A 22,678-nucleotide genomic window follows, 5' to 3' on the forward strand; every position below is an offset into this window, starting at 1 on the left:
GACTATTCTAGGAACCTCATAGAAGTGGAGTCATACGGTCTTTGTCTTTTTGCATAATGACCTCAAGGTTCATCCACGGTGTAGCATATGTCAGTCTCTCCTTTTGAAGGCTGCACAGTCCATCGTAGATATAAACCGCCTTTTGTTTATCCATTTATCAATCCCCAGGCCGCCGGGTTGCTTCCACCTTCCAGCTGTTATGAATAATGCTGCTATGAACACACACATATCTGTCCAAATCCTCGTTTTCAGTCCTTTTGGGTGAACACCTAGAAGTGGAATTCCTGACTCATATGGTAATCCTGTTTTTCATTGTTTTAGGAACTGCCCTACTGTTTTCCACAGTGGCTGCTCCATTTTGTTTTGCTTTTTTAAGGCCACCACAGAAAATTCTTCTCTAAATTTTATCATTACTATTGAGAGAGAGAGAATATGAAAGAAGGCAGAACCTCATTCTGGTACAGAAGTCAGATACTTTCCACTTATTCAAGGAAACATTTTTAAGCTGTGTAAAGATGTGAGCTTGGAAGGTACAATTTTGCCAAGTACTTTGTCTTCTTTAATGCTCATAAATGCTAAATGTCTCTCCCTTAGTACAGGCCTAGAGCTTGGCAGAGCTGTCAAGTAGTGTGTGGAGACAACACTGAGCAGAAATTCATGGCCTGATTGATGTCAATGATTATTCTTAATCTTTTAAAAAATATGATGCGCCTTAGGCACACAGCACTGGAGAGCTCTAAAAGTTTACCAAATGCATTACTTGCTCTCATCATTATCCCAGGAACCAGTCAGATAAAGACAGGAGGGTGCAAAGGATGGACCTGAAAAACCGAGGTCCCAAAGGCTGCCTGTGGTAAGCGATGGCTGTGGGCACTGGGTGTCTGGGCCCCTTCAGTGCAGCTGTGCCATCTCATACTTGCTCGCGTCCAGTTGGCTCCACTTTCCAGGTACATGGGGAGGATGACAATCCTCCCTCCATGCCTCACCCCTGACTCTGGCCAGCTGTGGTCACAACAGATCACAGGCATAAGAGACATGTGTCACTTCTAGAGCAGTGCACACTCCCTTCCCCTACCATGCCTATCATGGAGATATGATACAAACACTACAAGATTAGGAGGAGGATGGAAGGCTAAGCCAACAAATGGAGTTGACTACCCTGCCCTGCAGAGTTGTGGGGGTCCCCCAGTAGACTCTGCATGAGTGAGAAATAGGCTTTGTTATAGCTGTCTGTAATAAACTACTGGGATTTTGGTGTTGCTTGTTGCTGCAGCATAACCTAGCCTATCCTGACTGATAAACCTTCAACACCATGATTTTGTTGGGAAATCTCTCTTCCCCAACATTCAGACTATATGGTCTCATGGGGTTCCATTCCTGACTCCAGAAGGAGGGCATGTAACCCAGGCCTGGCCTAACAGAGTACCTGAATTCCCTTACCAATGCTGACTAGTTTGAGGCAGACATAGAATCCCCTCCAGCCAATCATCATACTTTCTCTACAGCCAAAGTGAATCAATAAGTCCAATTGAGTCAATTGCCGGATTTGTAAGGGAATTTGAGGGAGGAGGCACTCTTTTCTTCCAAAGGTAGATTTAAGAGAACATAAATTTGGAGATGTGAGGGGCCACTGCTAGGAACCTAGAAAAGATGCCAATGGGAAAGAGTTAAGTTTTCTATTGCTTACATCCGAACGAATTCTACTAAAGGTTTATTTTAAGAAAATTCAGCCACTCAAACTTCTGACGATGAATTTTAACTTTTTAATCTGGTATCAAAGGCATTCCCAATGTATACGTTAATCCATTTCTCCAATATTAAATTCTCCTTCCCATGCCCTACTTTCAACAAGATGGGTCATCCACTGCTCTGTGTTCTCCAACATATGCCGTAGTTGAATACTGACCAGAGTTACATCTGCCTGGAATATTCTGTCTTTGTCTAATGTGTATGCATAAACAGCAAACAGCTATGTGAAAAGAATGTCAAGTAAGACTTTCCTTCAAATTATGCTGTAAAACAAACACCATGTGAGTCAGAGTTTAAAAATTTCAAACATTAAAAAGGTAGAAAAAGAAACACCATGTGAGCCAGAGTTTAAAATTTTTTAACATTAAAAACAAGAATATATAGATCACCATTTATTTCATCTCTGAATAAAACATAACTTTCCAAATGTAAAAAAAAAAAAAAAAAAAGCAACAGAATAAATCACAAAGAAAACTACTGACAGATTTGCAACATAAGATTTTTTAACACCTGTGCATCTAAAAATATCAAAACAACAATTTGGGAAAAGAGTTGAGTATATTAGACCAAAAAATTGAAAAGACAAACAGCAATGGTCTAGTATTCTTAATATTTTAAAAATCCATACAAAAGGAAATAGTTGGTAAACTAAATGTTCAACCACTCGAATTACCAAAAAAAAGCAAATTAAAACAAGTAAACACAGTTAACAGTAGGTGTCTCAACAGGTGGAATTACAAACGTCTCTACTGTCTTTATTTCATTTACATGGTTTTCTATAATAAGCCTGTGTTATTTGGCTAAGAAATAAAGCAAGAAGTCATTTTCCTCTTGTCAGGTTGCAGCAGTGTTCCTGCTGCTAGTGGTAGTGCTATCTGTGTGTGCTGTTTTTGGGGGTGCTCTATTCTTGATCTGTCTGTAATAACGGAACCTTGTGCCAGGACCTGGTCAGCTTGACTCCTAGCTGTTTAAGAGTATAAATCAGAACAAGCTTTCTAGAAAACAGCTTGGCAATACATATCAAGAGTCTGTTAAAAATATTCATACCCTTTGACCCAGTAATCCTTTCTAGGAATCTATGCTAAGGAAACAGAGATATAGGTAAAGATCTATATGCAAAGATTTTGTTACATTGATACTAATAAAGCAAAAACTGGGGGAAAACATGCTCCATCAGGAGGCCCAAATGTACATCTCAGATATTTGTACTCAGAAACCCAAGTGTGTTAACAAGAATATAATCAGAGAAGGTGAGACACACTTGAAAATCCTTAAAAGTTCAATTGTATTGATAAAGCAAATCACAATCCCAGAGACACTAAGATGGCATTTTTCTTTAGTTAGTTATGATTTTTCTTTTTGGTATATGTCCTAGATTTCAAGCTGTTTTTCTAGAAGAAAAGAATATACAGATCAAAAGTCCCTGAAGAAGAAATGGAAGAGGAGAAAATTTTCCTGGAGAATTTTAGAAGCTACAAAAAAAAAGAAAAAACAGAAGAAGTCTCCATTCTCCACTACCCTTCATGTACCAAGAAGCTTTCTGTAACTCTCCCCAGTGCTCAGTCAACCAAAAAGTTAATCCAGTGAATAATAATTATGTGCATTTCCTATATACCAGGCATTATATGAAGCAATGTACACGACCTCACTTAATGCGAGACACAATTACACCCATTTCACAGAGGAAAATGAAGATGAAATTAACAGCTCAAGGTCACATTTTAAATATCTATTTCTATGTTCCTAAATCAAAAAAAAGCATTTTTTTGTTTTTTGGGTGTTTATTTGTTTTTCCCTAATTGGACCAAATCTCAACTTCTGTTTATATTTCATAATACTCACATACTTCAAAAATACTCACAGATATTTCAAATAATTTAAGATCTCATATTTATTTAACATGGCTTCAAATTCTCCTTTAAAAGTTCACGTGTAGACTGAAAACATCAAGGTTTCAAAATTTCTTTTAAAAGTATACCTATGAATTGGAAATGTGAAAATACGCATAGGCAATTTTTTGCGTCTACACTGAGGCAGTATTTACCTTTTCCATTATCTCACTACAGGTGAACTCAGGTCCTGTTTTAAACTTTTAAACTTCACATCTGTAACTATGAAAACTACAAGAAAAAGACACCCTAATTCAGGTGATTTATCTCTTAGCAACTTTCACCAAGTTCCAGCTTCCTTCTGTCCAGCCAGGCTAGGCACAGTTCTGCTATTAATGGTTGAAAAATGTGAATCTCTTCTGATATGCTAGGGAACAAGTTGATCATAATGCAATTTCACAATTTTTTATGTTTTGGTATGTTACACTTAGTACCAACAAATGTTATTTGATATAGTTGTGCCCACTTAATATCCTTTCTGCTAATAATTCATTACAATAAAGGAAACAGTTGAATAGAAACGTGACTTTGAAGGCCAAGGTTGAGATGACAATTCTTAGGAGCGTGTAACTGCTAGACCTTAAAGAGATGTAAATTTTTAGCCAGAAACTGTTTTCTCCAGTATCTCTAATAACCACTCGGTTTTAAGTCATTTTTACCTCTGCAATAGTCCAATGGCATATGTCGAGACGAAACAAAACGCCCAAGGTATCCTTTCCACAGTGAAAGTGAACACTGATAGGATTACCTGCCCAGTATGCTCCAATCCTTATATAAGAAGTGACTCTTCCCCAGTTGCTTCTGGGACCTGCCCCTCCAGTCACAGCTGCTGGTCCAGGGCACAACACCTGACAGAACATGCTGGGCCACTCCTGAGGTGGGTACCGGACTCAAGCCAGGCTAAACTAGAGTCCTTCTCTTATTTCTGTATTTTCACTTTATATTTTTATTGAGATGCAATATCATAAACTGCACATAAAGTATACAGTTTGACGGGGTTTGACACCTACTGCAGAGACATCTGTGATGCCATCATCACAATCAAGGCAATGAGCATCTCACACCCCGTAACCTTTCCTCACATTCCCTTAAATTCCAGCCCACCCTCCCCTCCACCCCTAACCATCCCCAGGCCACTACTCATTTTCTTTTGGTCAGATTCCTTCGCATTTGCTAGAATTTTACATCAATGAGATCATACAACATGTAGTATCCTTGTAAACTGGTTTTCCCATTTACTAGACCCATAGGAAATCCGTTTCAATAAGCATTTACCATACCTACAATGTGCCAGACACTGCACAGGGGATTATAAATACAGAACAATATCACAGGCAATGGGGAAGACCACCAAACATCACACTGATGCAAGACAGAGGAACCTGGCATGGGGCTGGGCATACCCCCTGGGAAGAGGCAATTCAAGAGTCACTTTTATTGTGTCTGATAATCTAAGAAGAAACACTCATTTTTCCATTCGTTTACATATTTTGCATTGTCTCCAAGGAGAAGTAATCCATGACAAATAGAATTACTCATCCGACTAATTAATAATGCACATGACATTTACACTACTCCCACCAAAAGTTAAAATTATACCCCTTATTACCCTGTAAGTAACATCTGTAATTCTGACTACTCCACAGAAATCCATCACACTTCCCGAAGTTACAAAAATAAAACTACACACAACTACATTTGAAATAAAATTAAATACAGTAATGGTTTAATGACAACCTAATCTTTAAAAATAAAATCTTTAAAAAATCAACAGAACTGATCAAAAAGAAAAGTACATTCAGCTTCAAGGGAAAAAGTCCTTAGAAAAAGAAAACTGTGCACAGGACAGTGGCTCACACTTACAATCCCAACACTTTGGGAGGCCAAGGCAGAAGGATGGCTTGAAGCCAGGAGTTCAAGACCAGCCTGTGAAGCAAATCAAAACTCTGTCTCTACAAAAAAATTTTCAAATTAGCCAGGCACAGGTAGCTAATCGGGAGGCTGAGATGGAAGGATCCCTTGAGCCCAGGCATTCAAGGCTGCAGTGAGCTTGACTGTGCCACTGCACTGTAACCTGGGTAACAGAGCAAGACCCTGTCGAAAAGAAGAGAGCCAAGTCAAACGATCAAAAAATAGGCAATCTCAAAAATGTTTCATTAGAGTATGCAGGAAGTAGAAAAGAAATATATGTGCCTATATAAATGCCATCCACACGCTGTGCACCAGGCACTTCTCATTCATCACCTCAATTAATGTCCCAAGAACTCCATGAAGTGGATACCACAATCCCTCATATGCAGATGGGGTAAAAAATAAGGCTAAGAAGTAAAGTACCTGGCCCAAAGTCACACAGCCATTAAACATTACAATGCAGGTCAAATGTTTGGCACAGTGCTTGGCTGAAAGTAGGTGCTTCATAACTGTCAGTCCCTTCTTTTTTCTATTCATTCATTCAACAGATAATTTTTCCTAGATCAGTAGTTACCATCATAATCTGGGAAATCTCCCCGACCTCCTCTCCAGGGAATCTTTGAGGTCAAAACTATTCTCATAATATAGTTAAGATGTGGCAGACAGAATAATGGCTCTCCAAAGATGTCCATGTCCTAATCCCTAGAACCTGTGAATATGTTACCTTACATGGCAAGGGAGAATTAAGGTTGCAGATGGATTAAGATTGGTATCAGCTGACTTTCAAATAAAGTTATTAGCCTGGATTATCCAGGTGGACCCAATGGAATCACAAGGGTCCTTAAGTGTGGAAAAGGAGGGCAGAAGATTCAGTGTGAGAGAGATGTGATTTGAGAAAGACTCAGAAAGCCATTGCTGGCTTTGAAAATGCAAGGAGCTACAAACAATGTGGGGAGCCTCTAGAAACTGAAAAGCTTAAGAAAACTGTCTCCCCCAGAACCTCCAGAAAGAAATGCAGTACTGCAACAGCTTGATTCTACCCCAGTGAGATCTATTTCAGACTTTTAACTTCCAGAACTATGAAGACAATATATTGTACTGTTGTCAATCACTAATTTGTGGTAATTTGTTACAGAAGCAATGAAAATTAAATACAGAGACAATCTGCCTTTTTCACTCCCACCTCTTTTGCCAGAGGATACTGCAATAGACAGAATCAGATTTGAGAATCTATTAATCCAGACATCACAGAACTCTGCACAAATATAAAACCATGACATTCTTCTAAATTTCTTTTATTTTGGAAAACAGTCATTTTTCATAAAAAGCATGCCATTTATGTTAACAGGTAACAAACTGGTATTTTTAATGAATCAATAAATACATATGCCTGGGCACAGTGACTCACACCTGTAATCCCAGCACTTTGGGAGGCCAAGACAGGTGGATCACCTGAGGTCAGGAGTTCCAGACCAGCCTGGCCAACATGGTGAAACTCTGTCTCTACTAAAAATACAAAAAATTAGCTGGGTGTAGTGGCACACACCTGTAATCCCAGCTACTCGGGAAGCTGAGGCAGGAGAATTGCTTGAACCCAGGAGATGGAGGTTGCAGTGAGCCGTGATTGCACCATTGCACTTCAGCCTGGGAGACAGAGTCTCAAAAAATAAATTAATTAAATGAATCAATAAATACATATCTTACAATTCTCTGGGTTTTAATTTCCAATACAATCACTGTCAATATAATAGCAGAATACATTCTTCAAAAGTCTACTTGAGACTAATGTATAAACAGAAACTAGGATCTTCAGTAATTTAAAGTGTATAAAAGAATACTGAGGGCAAAATGTTTGAAAGGTCTGCTACCTAGCTAAGGATTAATATTCACTAGTAGTGCTTCTCAAGTCGATTTTTCTGCTCAAATGAGAACAAAATATTACAATCTACGCAGAGAGTTGCATCTCTAAACACAAATTAAAATTATATTCAGGTTTATACAACAGTATCTTATCAATTCACTTGGCATGAAACATTTCCTCAAAGCCCTAGTAAAATGAAAAAGAGTTACTCAAACCAAGGACCAATCCTTTAAAGTATAAAAATTTCCTATAAAACCCAGTTTGATCCATCAGCTAGCCTCTCTTTCTCTCTGCACTCTCCTAGCTATAACGTGTAGTATTTGACTTTTAAAAAATAATAGAATTCTATCATTGTCTTCTAAGTACTTATTTGCAAAGAAGATTTTTTTAAAGCTTTTGTTTTCCTTCTCTAAAATTACATCATGTCAATACAAGAAGGACAAAGTCAGGATTTGGCTGGCCACAAACTGAACATGAATTAACTCTTAAAGTTACAGAAGTACAGTGTTTGTTCACCAAGGAAGAGCCGGTTGCTTCCCTCCACCACGAACCAGTCAGACCACAGGTCGGGAACAAATGGTTCACTTTCAAAGGGATAGTGACAAACTAGAGTGAAATCAAAGTTGAGCTTCCAAAATGATCAAATCAAAGGCGAGTTGCAGTGATGATGCATGATCACCATCTTCATATTTAAGCAACTATCATATGGAAGGAGAATCAGAAGTACTCTCTGTGACTCAGCCATTCAAAATAAAATGGGCAGCCTTGTGATCACACAAGCTCAAGCAGATGCCAGATGGCCACTAATAAAGTCTATGGAAAAAGGGATTTCTTCTTCCAGCAGAGGACTGAACTCTATGACCTCCAGAGGCCCCTCCACTTGCCAGAATCTTAGGTTTTCCTATTGTAGGCATTTGTTTCCTATCTGAAAATGTGAAAATTATGATGTGGCACGTTTCTCCCTTAAAACTTTTTACTACTTTCTTGTATGGCCACAGGATCAACATCATACACCTAAACTATGGGGAAGACTTTTAAAGAATGTATCCTGCTATTTCTAACACATAAAGAAAAGTAAAGATAATACAAAGAACACCCACATCCCTACCATCCAAGTGGGATATAAAATCCCTTCCACCCGCATCTGCAGGCTCCTCCTGCCTCTCACATAACCACTACCCAGATTTTGGTGTTTACCACTCTCTTGCTTTTTTTTATCTTTTTTTTTTTTTTTTTTGGAGACGGAGTCTCACTCTGTTGCCCAGGCTGGAGTGTAGTGGCATGATCTCAGCTCACTGCAACACCCCGCCACCCGGGTTCAAGTGATCCTCCTGCCTCAGCCCCCCGAGTAGCTGGGATTACAGGTATGCCCCACCATGCTCGGCTAATTTTTGTATTTTTAGTAGAGACGGGGTTTCACCATGCTGGCCAGGCTGGTCTTCAACTCCTGGCCTCAAGTGATCCACCCACCTCAGCCTTCCAAAGTGCTGGGATTACAAGCGTGAGCCACCGCACCCGGCCTCTCCTGCATTTCTCTAGACTTTTACCACATACATGTGTGTCCCTACAAGTAATCTATAGTATTTTTATGTGTTTTTAAAACCTTTTATAATTGGTAGATGTCTGCAACTTGCTTTTTTCTTTTTACTCAAAATTATTCTTGTGAGAGTCACCCATGTAGGTATATTTCTGTAGTTCTAGTTCAGCAGATAACACATGTTTTCTATAAAGGGCCAGTTAAAATATTTGGGGATCTGCATATAGTCTCTGTTGCAACTGCTCACCTCTGACATCCAGGAGAACCAGAAACAAATGGGTGTGGCTATATTCCAATAAAACTTAATATACAAAAAGAGACATCAGGCTACAACTGGCCCATGAACTGTGGTTTGCAACCTTTCTTACAGTTAATAGTATGTATTTCCCTTTAACATCATTTCAATATTTGTCTGATATTAATAACTTGCTGGTTTTCTTTGGTTACCATTTACCCAAGATATCTTTTCCCATTCTATTAAAAACTCAGCCTTTCTACATCTTTGTTTTGGAGTACATCTCTTATAAACAGCATCCAGCTGGACTGTTTCTTGTATCTGATCTGACAATCTGTCTTTTAATCTGAGTTTATCATGATAATTAATATATTTAGAATTATTTTCCCCATCACATTCTATACTATTTCTTGCTTTTTCTGTGTCTTTTACCTTCTCTCCGACCCACTTTTGGATTGATTTCAACATTGTCAATATTTGTTTAGATTTATTCACATGTCTACCAATTTCTTTTTTCTCCATTTTCACTTGCATCTAAGACCTTTGGAAAATTTTTTTTTCCTGACACATATACATCCTTTAGAAGTTTCTTTAGTGAGTTCCTTGATGGTAAAGCTCTTAGCTTTTAATTTTAAAAAAAAAAAGTGTCTTCACATTCTTTCTTAAATGATGATTGAACTAGACATACAATTCTAAATTAACATTTTTCTGTCAGACTTTGAAGTGATCTACTGTCTTGAAGGGTCTGCTATCACTGTTCAAAAGTCTATCAGTCTCCCAGTCCTTCGTGGTAATAATACCATCAATAATTGTGGTTGACATTTACAAGGGACTTACTATGCAACAGGCACTATTTTAAAAACTCTACATACATTAACTCATTTAAACCTACCAATCCTCAGAGACAGGTATTATTGTTAACCCCTTTTTACATATAAGGAAACTGAGACACATAGACACATCATTTGCCCGAGGTCACATGGCTTATAAATGATGAAGTTAGGATTTGATCCCACGTATGCTTGCTCCATGGTCTATATTCTTTTTTTTTTTTTTTTTTTTTTTTGAGACGGAGTCTCACTCTGTCGCCCAGGCTGGAGTGCAGTGGCCGGATCTCAGCTCACTGCAAGCTCCGCCTCCTGGGTTCACGCCATTCTCCTGCCTCGGCCTCCCGAGTAGCTGGGACTACAGGCGCCCGCCACCTTGCCTGGCTAGTTTTTTGTATTTTTTTTTTTTAGTAGAAACGAGGTTTCACCGTGTTAGCCAGGATGGTCTTAATCTTGTGACCTCGTGATCCGCCCGTCTCGGCCTCCCAAAGTGCTGGGATTACAGGCTTGAGCCACCGCGCCCGGCCCATGGTCTATATTCTTAACTACTCTGCCTTTGGGTCTTTTTGGCTACTTTTATGGTCTTTCCTTTGTCTTTTGTATATATTACTTCTTATTCATCCTGCTTGGGATTTGCTTTGCATTCTAAGTTTGAGGATTCTGTCTTTCATTTGTTTTGGAATTTTTTCAGCAATTTTTTCTTTGAATATTTTCTCTCCCCCATTTCCCAATGTCTCCTGCTGGAACTCCAATTAGACATATGTTTGACATCTCACACTATCAGTCTGTCAACTGCTTTCATAATATCCATCTCTTTGATTATATTATACTCTGGATAATGTTCTCAGAGTTATCGCCCAGACCATTAATTTTTCTTCTTTTTTCCAATCTGAAAGTTAAAACCATTCCACCAAAAGTTTTAATTTTAAAGATTAAAACTTTAATTTCTAAAATTTCTATTTGGTTCTTTTTAAAACCTGCCTGATCATTTTAGTAGCTTCTTATTTTCTGCTCACATTTTCCATCTCATCTTATTTCTCCAAAAGTTTCAAACATTCTTAGGTAGCACTACATATATTCTTTACCTAATAATTCTAGTATCTTAAGTCCTCCTCATACTAATTGTGCTGTCTGCTGATTCTGCTGGTTCTCCCTTATGGTGGCTTATTTGTGTATTCTTAAATTTTGGATTGTAAGCTCAGATCTAATCTTGAGAATCCTGGGAGGCCTGGGCTTAAGGTCTATTTATCCAGAGAGTTTGCATTGACTTCTACCAGGAGTTCCAGATCACTATCACTCAGTTTCTCAGTTGGATTTGTGATATAGTTTGGCTCTGTGTCCCCACCCAAATCTCACCTTGAATTGTAATCCCCATAACCCCCATGTGTCAAGGGCAGGAAGAGGTAACTGAATCATGGAGGCAGCTTCCCCCATGCTGTTCTTGTGATAATGAGCGAACCTCAAGAGATCTGATGGTTTTATAGGCATCTGGCATTTCCCCTGCTGGCACTCATTCTCTCCTGATGCCCTGTGAAGAGGTGCCTTCTGCCACAATTCTAAGTTTCCCAAGGCCTCCCCAGCCATGCTGAACTGTGAGTCAATTAAACCACTTGTCTTTATAAATTACCCAGTCTTGGGTATTTCTTCATAGCAATGTAAGATTGGACTCATACAGATTGTCAGACAATATAAGAACAATAAATTCAAACCCAAATCCATGTGAGGACAACCCTATGATTACAAGGTCATGGGAGACTTCCAAAACCTGCCCTCGAAAACACAGAAAACATATTTAGAGCAAAGACTAAAACAGACAAGTTTCTCTATTGTCTCCCTGCATGGAAGGAAGCACTCCATGGCCACCAGGTTTACAGGAGAGTCTCCGTCTGACAGACAGACAGAGAGAGAGAGAGCGCGCGTGTGCGCGTGCCCAATGCCTAGTCTTCCCTCCCAGCAGGCAACAGATGTTCCCAGAATGGTCACACTTTCAAGGCTGGTCATCATTCTGGTTTCAGCTTCCTCTTCTTTTTTTTTTTTTTTTTTTTTGGAGACAGAATCCCAATCTGTTACTCAGGCTGGAGTACAGTGGTGTGATCTCAGCTCACTGCAACCTTCACCTCGTGGGTTCAAGCCAATTATCATGCCTCGGCATTCCAAGTGGCTGGGATTATAGACTCATGCCACCTCACCCAGCCAATTTTTGTACTTTTAGTAGAGACAGGGTTTCACCATGTTGCCCAGGCTGGTCTCAAACTCCTGTCCCCAAGTGATATGCCCACCTCAGCTTCCCAAAGCTCTGGGATGACAGGCCTGAGCCATCACACCTGGCCTCGGCTTCCTCTTCATTGTTAGTCCTTGAGATTTCTCCAGTTTCTCAGAGTTCAGTTATGACTTCAAGAGAAGGTCCTTTGTATTTTTTTCAGCATGTGGGTATTCTATACAAAAAGGTTTTTAGACTACCTAGTCTGCCAGATTTCTGAAAGCCAAAGTACAAAAGAACTCTTGAAGGTTAGGGGATATCTGTTTCCACATGTCTTTAAGAGTTCAATAAAAGATTGGTTTGTAAACCCAGTCTGTAAAAATGTAGATTCCTGAGCCTTACCTCCATATTTTAGGAATCAGAATCTCCAGGGTTAGAGCCTCAGAATTTCCATTTTTAAACAAGCTTCCCAGGTGATTCCGATGTGCCAGTTTGAACACTACCGAATTTTTTAATTTGACTTACCTTCAAAAGATGGCAAAAAAAAAAAAAAAAAGTATTTAATTTCCTTTTAACTTCCTCTTTACCCTACCCAGAATTTATACCCTAATGAAATGGGAAAACGAACTCTAGATTTCAACTGGTAGATCAGTCAGCCACCTCCATGACAGTTACAGAAAACCGTAACACTCAGCAGCAAAAGTCAGGCCAAAAAATATCATTATTCCAGGCAGGCTTCTTGACCCCAGCAGCAAATTTAAATCTAGAAAACAGTCTCCATGCTGAGCTCTGCCTCCATAAGGATCATTGAGCATAACAGCTCAATCCTTCAAACTTTCCTAAAGAGTAACAGAAGAACTAAATGAGCACTGGGTCATCAGAAGACACTAAGATGCCCCTGGAATCCCCTGAAATTATACACAAAATCGTTCGTGTGTGCTCAAGTATTATATGTAATAGTGCAAATGTGTCATTTTATAAAGACAAAACAGCTTTCTCCAGATTCTGGGAGGGTCCTATGACTCCATTACTCTATATCCCTGCTGCATAGAAAAAACACATTTCTGGTTGTATAAGGAAGCATCTTTCAGTATTATTAACATATGTTCTTATTAGGCATAGTATTATAACTTCCCAAGTATATTCCGTAGAGCCTCAAAATAGAGTTATCACCTCAAAAAGGGGCCTCCGCAAATTTACTTGGGAAGCACTAAACCTACTTCCCCCCGTCATTCATTTTGGAGATTCATTCATTTTAAAGGCTCTGACTCACTGGCTCCAAAGCTAGCTCTGAAAAGCCCAGCTACAAAGAAGCTTCTTTAACGTGTATTTTCTACCTCTCTTTAACTACATCTCTCAAAAGACTGTGAAACAGTCTGAGAAATAATTGGTTTAATTTTAAAATTATCTCAAGAGTGTCTTTAACCCAATGCAGTTCCTTGAGGAATTTATGCTTATATTTACTGTATTTAATATTATATATTATATAGAATGATTATTATCCTTGTGTCTTATGCTTATTTTATACATGCTAAGTTACATCATCGTGTAGACACAGTCCTCACTGAATACAGTACATAATTTTTGACTGGTTAGTAAATGGTCTCCACCCAGAACTTTGAATAAATCTTTCAACACGCTATAAAAGCTTCTAACTAATCCTCATACTTCTTTCCACAACTTAATACAGTCTATAACCCCAGCCAAGTAGTGAAACGTTCTAAATAAACCAGGCTCCAAGATTAATTCTAATGGAAAAAAAAAAAAAATCCGTGCGACTAACAAAACATAAGGTTGGAGCGACCCATCTTAGAGGAGTACGAAGGCTTCCATTCTGTACCTAACAGGACAGGCCAAGTATCTGACGAGCACACCTGGAAGGCCAGAGCTTGAGTTCAAAGAAGACACATGCAACATAAAAGCACAACAGACAAGAAGAGATCACACACAAGTATATCCAGCCCTTTCAATTATAATCACACAAAGATTTCTTAGAATCATTTTAGAATGAGGATTCTCAACCTTGGCACTACCAACATTTGAGGCCAGATAATTCTGTTATGGGATATTGCCCTGTGCACTGTAGGATGTTTAGCAGCAACCCTGGCCTCTAGAGGCCAGCAGCACCCCTTTTCCCCCAAGTTGTGACAAAAAGGTCTCCAGGCATTGCCAAATATCCCTTGGGGGACAAAACTGCCCCCTCCAACTCCCATTGAGAACCACTGCTCTAGGGGGAAATTGCAGCAGCTGACGTTTTTGCTAGAGGTTTAAACCAGTATTTCTTTTCCTAAAAATATAAAGAAGCCGTTTTTTTTTTTTTTTTTTTTTTTTGAGTTGAGTTTGATACAGGATGCATAAACATTCACACGTCCAAAAATCCCAAGTTAAAAAAGGAAAAAAGGAAAACATACCAAGTGAGGGACTTTCTACAAAGTATGTAATCAGTATTCCTCAAAACTGTCAAGGTCATCAAAAACAGGGAAAAGTCTGAGAAACTGTTATAGCCTAAAGAAGCCACACAGACATGACAACTAAATGTAGTGTGCTATCCTGGATGGCATCCTGGAAGAAAAAAAGGAGGGTAGGTAAATACTAAGGAAATCTGAGTAAACTACGAATAACATATCAGTATTGGTTCATTAATTTGGACAAATATAGTAATGTGAGAGATTAATAAGAGAAATGGCTGTAGGGCTTATAGACACTATGTAATTTTTCTGTAAATCTAAAGCTGATCTAAAAAATAAAGTTTTTAAAAAAACTTTTTAATTAAAATGACAAGAAGGATGTAAGAGAAAGGGTAAAACAAAGCTTTAAAAAGCATTCTTCCCCTGTGCAGGCTTCACTCTGGCAGCCCTTCAAAGGGAAGACACCTGAACAGATTATTTGGATGAAGGAAAGAGATCAAGTGGCCAGACAGAAAGTGAGAAAATAAAATTATTTTGTCCTCTTGCAACTGGCGGTGGGGAGATCTATATGTTTTAAATGAATTCATCAGTATTTCTTCTGACTGCGCCTTCCTAAAAGACACAGTTCAAGGGTCAGCCTCAGAGACACATTTCCTGCATCCCTGAGCCCCTGGGCCTCGTTGCTTGTCTCCCCGGAGGTAAACTGTCATTCATCTGTTTACCAGAATCCCCATCTATGCAACACTGGTCCGCAGCTCTCCACAGGCAATAACTCAGCCACTGTTGAACCCTCCCTATCAGACTCATCCGACTGTGAACCAGCAGCCGTCAAACTCACTGCTGGGTGCTTAATAAATGCTTGTTGGATGAACTCAAGCTAGGTACATAAATTCACACAGACTTCAAAAAGAGGGGAGAAGGAATGGTGCAGTCCTGAACAAGACAAAGAAGAAAAAGCCTCATGAATGCCCCCACATTCTCAGGGGTAATAGGGACCACATGCATTTGTGCTGCGGGCATGAAGAGGAGATAGGGTCCGCCGAATCCTGTACCTCTAACACTTGAATACTTCTAACACTGAAAAAGACTTAGATGTTATTCAGTGCAGTGGCCTCATTTTACAGAGACAGAAACCAAAGCCAGGAGGGATTAGGTGACTTGCTCAAGGCCACAAAGCTAGTGATGGCACTGCCCTAATCACAAGGAGACCCAGACTCTAGAGCTAAATAACCCACCTCCACCTCTTACTAAATGTGCTAAGGCTGACAATTATTTCATAATTAATAATAGCTGCTATCCACTGAGATTCTGCTGGGTGCCAAGCACACACTAAAAATCTCCACATTAATTCCATATTGCAATGGAGGAAACTAAGGTCAGAGAGGAAAGTAACATGGCTGTCACACACCAAAGTCCAAACTCTGGTCCCATGATGTATTAGTCCATTTTCACCTGCTGATAATGACATACTCGAGACTGGGAAGAAAAAGAGGTTTAATTGGACTTACAGTTCCACATGGCTGGGGAGGCCTCAGAACCATGGCGGGAGGTGAAAGACACTTCCTACATAGCGGCAGCCAACAGAAAAATGAAGCAGCAGCAAAAGTGGAAACCCCTGATAAACCTATCAGATCTCATGAGACTTATTTACTATCATGAGAACAGCATGGGAAAGACCAGTCCCCATGATTCGATTACCTCCCCCTGGGTTCCTCCCACAACACGTGGGAAATCTGGGAGAAGCCATTCAAGTTGAGATTTTGGTAGGGACACAGTCAAACCATATCATTCCGCTCTTGATCCTCCAATCTCATGTCCTCACATTTCAAAACCAATCATGCCTTCTCAACAGTACCCCAAAGTCTTAACTCATTTCAGCACTAACCCAAAAGTCCACAGTCCAAAGTCTCATCTGAGACAAGAGAAGTCCCTTCCGCCTATGAACCTGTAAAATCAGAAGCAAGCTGGTTACTTCCTAGATACAATGGGAGTACAGGTATTGGGTAAATACAGCCATTCCAAATGGGAGAAATTGGCCAAAACAAAGGGGTTATGGGCCCCATGCATGTCCAAAAGTCAGCCAGGCAGTCAAATTTTAAAGCTCCAAAATGATCTCCTTTGACTCCAGGTCTCTACAAGGACTACATTTAGTTGTAATGTCTGTTCGGCTTCTTTAGACTAAAACAGTTTCTCAGACTCTTCCCTGTTTTTGATGACCTACAGTTTTGAGAAGTACTGGTTATATACTTTGTCAAAGTCCCTCAACTGGAATGTTTTCCTTTTTCAACTTGGGATTTTTGGACATATGAATGTTTATGCATCCTGTATCAGCATGACATCCAGGTCACACTGATGCAAGAGGTGGGTTCCCACGGTCTTGGGCAGCTTTGCCCCTGTGGCTTTGCAGGTACAGACTCCCTCCCAGCTGCTTTCACCGACTGGCGTCGAGTGTCTGTGGCTTCTCCAGGTGCACAGTGCAAGCTGTCGGTGGATCTACTATTCTGGGGTCTGGAGGAGAGTGGCCCTCTTCTCACAGCTCCACTAGGCAGTGCCCCAGTAGGGACTCTGTGTGGGGGCTCCCACCCCACATTTCCTTTCCGCAATGCCCTAGCAGAGGTTCTACATGAGGGCCCCATCCCTGCAGCAAACTTTTGCCTGGGCATCCAGGTGTTTCCATACATCTTCTGAAATCTAGGCAGAGGTTCCCAAACTCAATTCTTGACTTCTTTGCACCTGTAGGCTCAACACAATCTGGAAGCTGCCAAGGCTTGGAGCTTCTACCCTCTAAAGCCACAGCCCAAGCTCTACCTTGGCCTCTTTCAGCCAAACCTGAAACGGCTGGGACACAAGGCACACAGCATGGAGACCCTGGGCCCGGGCCCACTAAACCACTTTTCCCTCCTGGGCCTCCAGGCATGTAATGGGAGAGACTGCCATGAAGGTCTCTGACGTGGCCTAGAGACATTTTCCCCACAGTCTTGGGAATCAACATTAGGCTCTTTGCTACTTATGCAAATTTCTGCAGGTAGCTTGAAGTTCCCCTCAAAAAATGGGTTTTTCTTTTCTACTGCATCATCAGACTGCAAATTTTCAGAGCTTTGATGCTCTGTTTCCCCTTTAAAACTGAATGCCTTTAATAGCACCCAAGTCACTTCTTGAATGCTTTGCTGCTTAGAAATGTAAAGTTCCACAAATCTCCAGGGTGGGGCAAAATGCTGCCAATCTCTTTGCTAAAACATAACAAAAGTTACCTTTGCTCCAGTTCCCAACAAGTTCCTCATCTGCATCTGAGACCTCAGCCTGGACCTTATTGTTCATATCACTATCAGTATTTTTGTCAAAGCCATTCAACAAGTCTCTAGGAGGCTCCAAACTTTTCCCCATTTTCTTGTCTTCTGAGTCCTCCAAACTCTTCCAACCTCTGCCTGTTACCCAGTTCCAAAGTCGCTTCACCATTTTCAGGTGTCTTTTCAGCAACACCCCACTCTACTGCTACCAATTTACTGTATTAGTCCATTTTCAAGCTGCTAATAAAGACATACACCTGGGACTGGGAAGAAAAAGAGGTTTACTTGGACTTACAGTTCCACATGGCTGGGGAGGCCTCAGAATCATGGCAGGAGGTGAAAGACACTTCTTACATGGCGGCAGCAAGAGAAAAATGAGGAAGAAGTAAAAGCAGAAACCCCTGATAAAACCATCAGATCTCATGAGACTTAGCACTATCATGAGAATAGCACAGGAAAGACGGTCCGCCATAATTTAATTACCTGCCCCTGGATCCTTCCCACAATACGTGGGAATTCTGGGAGATACAATTCAAATTGAGATTTGGTGGGGACACAGCCAAACCATATCACATGGTGATCTTCCCCATCCCATGCTTCGGCTGTCTCATGCGCCGGGCACTGTCCTAAACGCCTTTCATGGATGGACTCATCCATTCCTCACCTGAACCCTAATGATGCTAGTGCTACCTGCAGCCCCATTTTACAGATGAAGAAACTCAAGCCTATTTTGACCTCTCAGTTCTCACAGGCAGCAAGCAACAAACCTTATCCGTAAATCAGGATGGCAAAAATTTTGCCTGCAGTATCTTATAAAACTAAACATGCAATTACTGTTTGACCCAGCAATTGTACTCTCGGGCATTTAGAGAAATGAAAATGTATGTTCACACAAAAACCTGTACACAAATGTTTACAACATCTTTATTTGTAACAGCCAAAGACTGGGAGCAACCCAAATGTCCTTTGAACTATGGGTAAATGGTTCAATGTAGTTAATCTGTGGTTAAACAAAGGGTTAAACTGTGTTATGTCCACACCATGAAATCACAGCAAAAAGGAATGTACTGTTGATATAGTACACATAACACTTGATAAAACTCCAGGAAATTATACTTGGTGAAAAAAACAACTCCAAAAGGTTACATTGTGTACGACTCCATCAGTATAACATTTTTGAAATGACAACATTTTAGAAATGGAGAATAGTGCTCCAGGGATTGCGGACAAGGGAGAGCATGATGGGGGGAGGTGGGTGGGGCTATAAAGACAGAATGAGGGAATCCTTATGATGAACTGTTCAGTCCCTTGATTGGTGGTGGATATATGAACCTACATGTGAGAAAACTGTACAGAAATACATTTGTGCTCTCATGCATGTGCACACACACAAGTATAAATAAAATGAGGACACTCTGATCTGTGGCCTGTATCAATATATACTGTTGTGATAATGTATTACTGTTTTGCAAAATGTTACCACTGGGAGAAACTGGATAAAGTGTATGCTGGATCTCCCTCCATTAGTCCTTTTCTGTTTATTATTTACACAGGGTTTGGCTCTGCCACCCAGGCTGGAGTGCAGTGTTGCAATCTCAACTCACTGCAGTCTCAACCTTCCAGGCTCAAGCAGTCCTCCCCAACTCAGCCTCCCAAGTAGCTGGGACTACAGGTGTGAGTCAGCACGCCTATCCTAAATTTTGCATTTTTTGTAGAGACTGTGTTTTCCTTTGTTGCCCAGGTTGGTCCTGTGCTCAAGAGATCTGCCTGCTTCAGCCTCCCAAAGTGCTGGGATTACAGGCGTGAGCTCACACCTGGCCCCTGTATTAATTCTTAAACTGCATGTAAATATACAATTATCTCAATAAGAATTACAAGTTAAAAAAAACTTGCCTGCACAAAAGCTGGGCTAGATAATCTTCTATATTTTTTTCATCGCTTAAGACCTGCAAAATTCCCAATGTCTCCAAAGCCAGTCTTCTTTCCACTACACCACACAACAGCTTCAAAAGCCAAAGCAAAATTAACTCTTGGCAAAGGGAAACGAAGTCAATAAGCCACCATTTCACAGAATTCTGCATTGCTAGTCATTTTACGTCCCCTCTGAAAATTACTAATTAGCTTTTTTCATTAAACTGACTTCTGGCCAAAAAATGGAAAATCTGATTCTATACAAACGTTCTTGTTCACCCAATAATCTCTCCCTATCTCTATGTGCCACCTCCACAATAAGAAGTAACCAGTATACAAACTTCGATTCTGACTCCTCCTTGGAAGCAACAGCGACAATGGATTATTGGTTTCCAAATGGTCAGCGGAGCACAAGAAACAGGACAGTGGGTCAGGAGCTGAGACAGACCCTAAATTCAGGCGTCACCTTGGCCAGGTCACTTAAACCTGAATCTCGCCTTTCCCATCTATAGAATGAGGATGTGGAACCTCCTTCGTAGACTACTGTAACAATTTAGAGATAATCCACGTGCCTGGCACTAGTATTCATTAGTTCATTAGTAGTAACAACTGAGTCAAGCTCATTTTATGCACACCTGGCCATGAAGTTCCCATTCAAGGCCTTAGAATCCCCACCTCACCGAGGTTAATGGATAATCCAGAACCTTCCCCACCTGGACCTCTCCTCTTTCAAACACCGCACAGCTCAGCTCATCTCCTCTCCAACCCCACCACCACCCCCACCAAAAGGAAAACAGACCAGCCTCGGGATCGGCCACCTGCTCAGCAGCCCCGCTCCTGGGCATGTCTGCGCCAGCCCGAGTCGGCTGTTACTATTATTACTACTGATGAATAACAACACCTAACGGTGCGTGGGAGTGGCCGACTCCCAAGGGAGATGTGCGGAACTCCAGCTCCGCGCAGCCCAAAGCCCCTTAGATGCAGATTTCGGGCTAAAAATCCTAAGAATATATACAACAGCTTTCCCGGCAGGGTAAAGGCGCGAGTTGTGAAGTTTCTAGAGTGCATTTTTCCGCGTTTCCCCGAGTCGCTTCGCAGGGGCGATGCTGCCTGCGGCTGAGGGTGTGGGCACCGGGGTTCGCGACTGGAGGCCCTGGAGGTCCGCAGCTAGGCTGGACCGGGTCCCAGGGCACCCGCTTCCCAGCTGAGCGCGCAGGAGGGGCCCCGGACGCCGGGGCGGGGTCGCCACCTTACTCACCTTCAGTGCTTCTCTTCGCCTCCCGGTAGCGCTCCCACAGGTAGCGCTTCATGTCCGGGGCGGTCCCCGGTGCGGCGCACAAGGGCCGGGCGGGGCCCACACACGGCCGCCCCCGAGCCGCGGTCCCGCAGCCACCCCGCAGAGTCGCCGCTGTCGCCGCCCTCGCTCCGGCCCCGCGGGCCACCACCACCGCCGCTGCCATGGTCCTGCCTGCTGCCTACTTCCTGCTGCCGACGCCACCGCCGCCGCCGCCGCCGCCACCGCGCCGCTCTGCGACTGCTGCCGCCGGGCCCAAGATCTACCCGCGCTCTGCCCTGCAGGCGGGCCGCTCCTGCGTCGGAACACGTGGCGGCGCAGGCCCGCCCCCCAGCCGCTGTGGGGCGGGAGGTGGGCGGGGGAGGGGGCGGGGCCGGATGGGGGCGGGGTCTGTCGGGGAGTGGGTGGGGAGGGGCGGGGCCGAGGGCCTCACGCCCAGCCTGCTGAGGTCAATTTCAGAGTGGCGCGAGGGTGGCCGTGTGGTGGCGCGCAGGCCACTTGGGATGGAATGATGAGGTACGACCCCGGCGCCGCCCGCCCAGCTCCGCCGCACCTTCCCCCTGCCTTCTGGGTCTGACCCCCAGCTCTGGCCGCACAGACAGCGCCCCTCCCACCCCAGCTGCCCTGGCCCTGGCCCCAGAAAGTGACCTCTCTCCGCATTAATGGCCTCTGGCAGTCTAATTAATGGCAGTCTGGACCTCCCCTGGATCGTGGGGCCCCTCTGGGACGTCCCGGATCCCCAGCTTATATTTATCCAGGACCTGTGAGTGGGTAGCTGGGCCGAGGCTCCACTCGTGGGCTGATGTCGGCTGGAGATTCCCAGCCCCTTGATACCTCAGTAAATTTGAAGGGCACTACCATTACACAGCCTGGAAGGCCAATGCCCCACCCTAGATTTCCGCCTGGCAACAGAGCTCCTCGGAACACGGTCACCCAGCTCATGCCCCTGCCCACGCTAACGGCTCGGTGTACAGGTCTTCTCTTACACCTGCTAGGCTGCGCCCGTCCTGTGCCTGTGGTTCCACTAAAGCCAAATGAACAGTAACTTCCTTGTCTGGGGGCAATTCTGTGTGGACTGAGTCAGACACAGCTTCTGCAGGAAAGACTAATGTGGCCCAGCCAGAACCCTACTGAAAATCGCTGGAAGGCAAGGACTTTCCAAGCTGTGCAGGTGGAGTAGGCGGAATAGGCGTCAAGGCTGGCACTCTGCCAAGGAGACCATACTGGCTTGTGTGAAATGGGTGGAGCACAGTTTAAGACAAATAACCCAAGGCATTAGTGTATGCTCCAGTTGTGGGATGGAGGGGTCTGGAGGTGTTTCATGGAAAAAGGTGGCATCTGGGTTAAACCACCATTTATTGAAGGCTTGCTGTGTGCAGTATCTCATGCAATCCTCTCAGTAATCCTGAAAAGCAGACTTCATAATTTCTCCAGTTTTACAATATAGTCATCCCTCTGTACCTGCCGGGAATTGGTTCCAGAACACCTGCCCCATACATACGTAACAAAATAGGCGATGCTCAAGTCTTTTATATAAAATGGCTAGTATTTGCATACACACATACTTCT

At 42.4% G+C, this 22,678-nt stretch overlaps 1 protein-coding gene across 2 annotated transcripts in view; it reads right to left on the reverse strand.

Moving 5' to 3' along the window:
- Positions 1-21,384, reverse strand: part of NT5DC3 (5'-nucleotidase domain containing 3) — a 73,389-nt gene extending 52,005 nt beyond the window's left edge. For both annotated transcript variants that reach the window (XR_012420546.1, XM_005572054.5), the window contains exon 1: positions 21,074-21,384. Coding sequence is in view for 1 of the 2 variants with exons in the window: in XM_005572054.5 (XP_005572111.2) it covers positions 21,074-21,275 (202 nt within the window). In the remaining variant the exon portion in view is untranslated. The remainder of the gene's footprint in view (positions 1-21,073) is intronic.
- Between the last annotated feature and the right edge of the window lie 1,294 nt (positions 21,385-22,678).

Source organism: Macaca fascicularis, chromosome 11, assembly GCF_037993035.2.
Source record: "Macaca fascicularis isolate 582-1 chromosome 11, T2T-MFA8v1.1".
Lineage (NCBI taxonomy): Eukaryota > Metazoa > Chordata > Mammalia > Primates > Cercopithecidae > Macaca > Macaca fascicularis.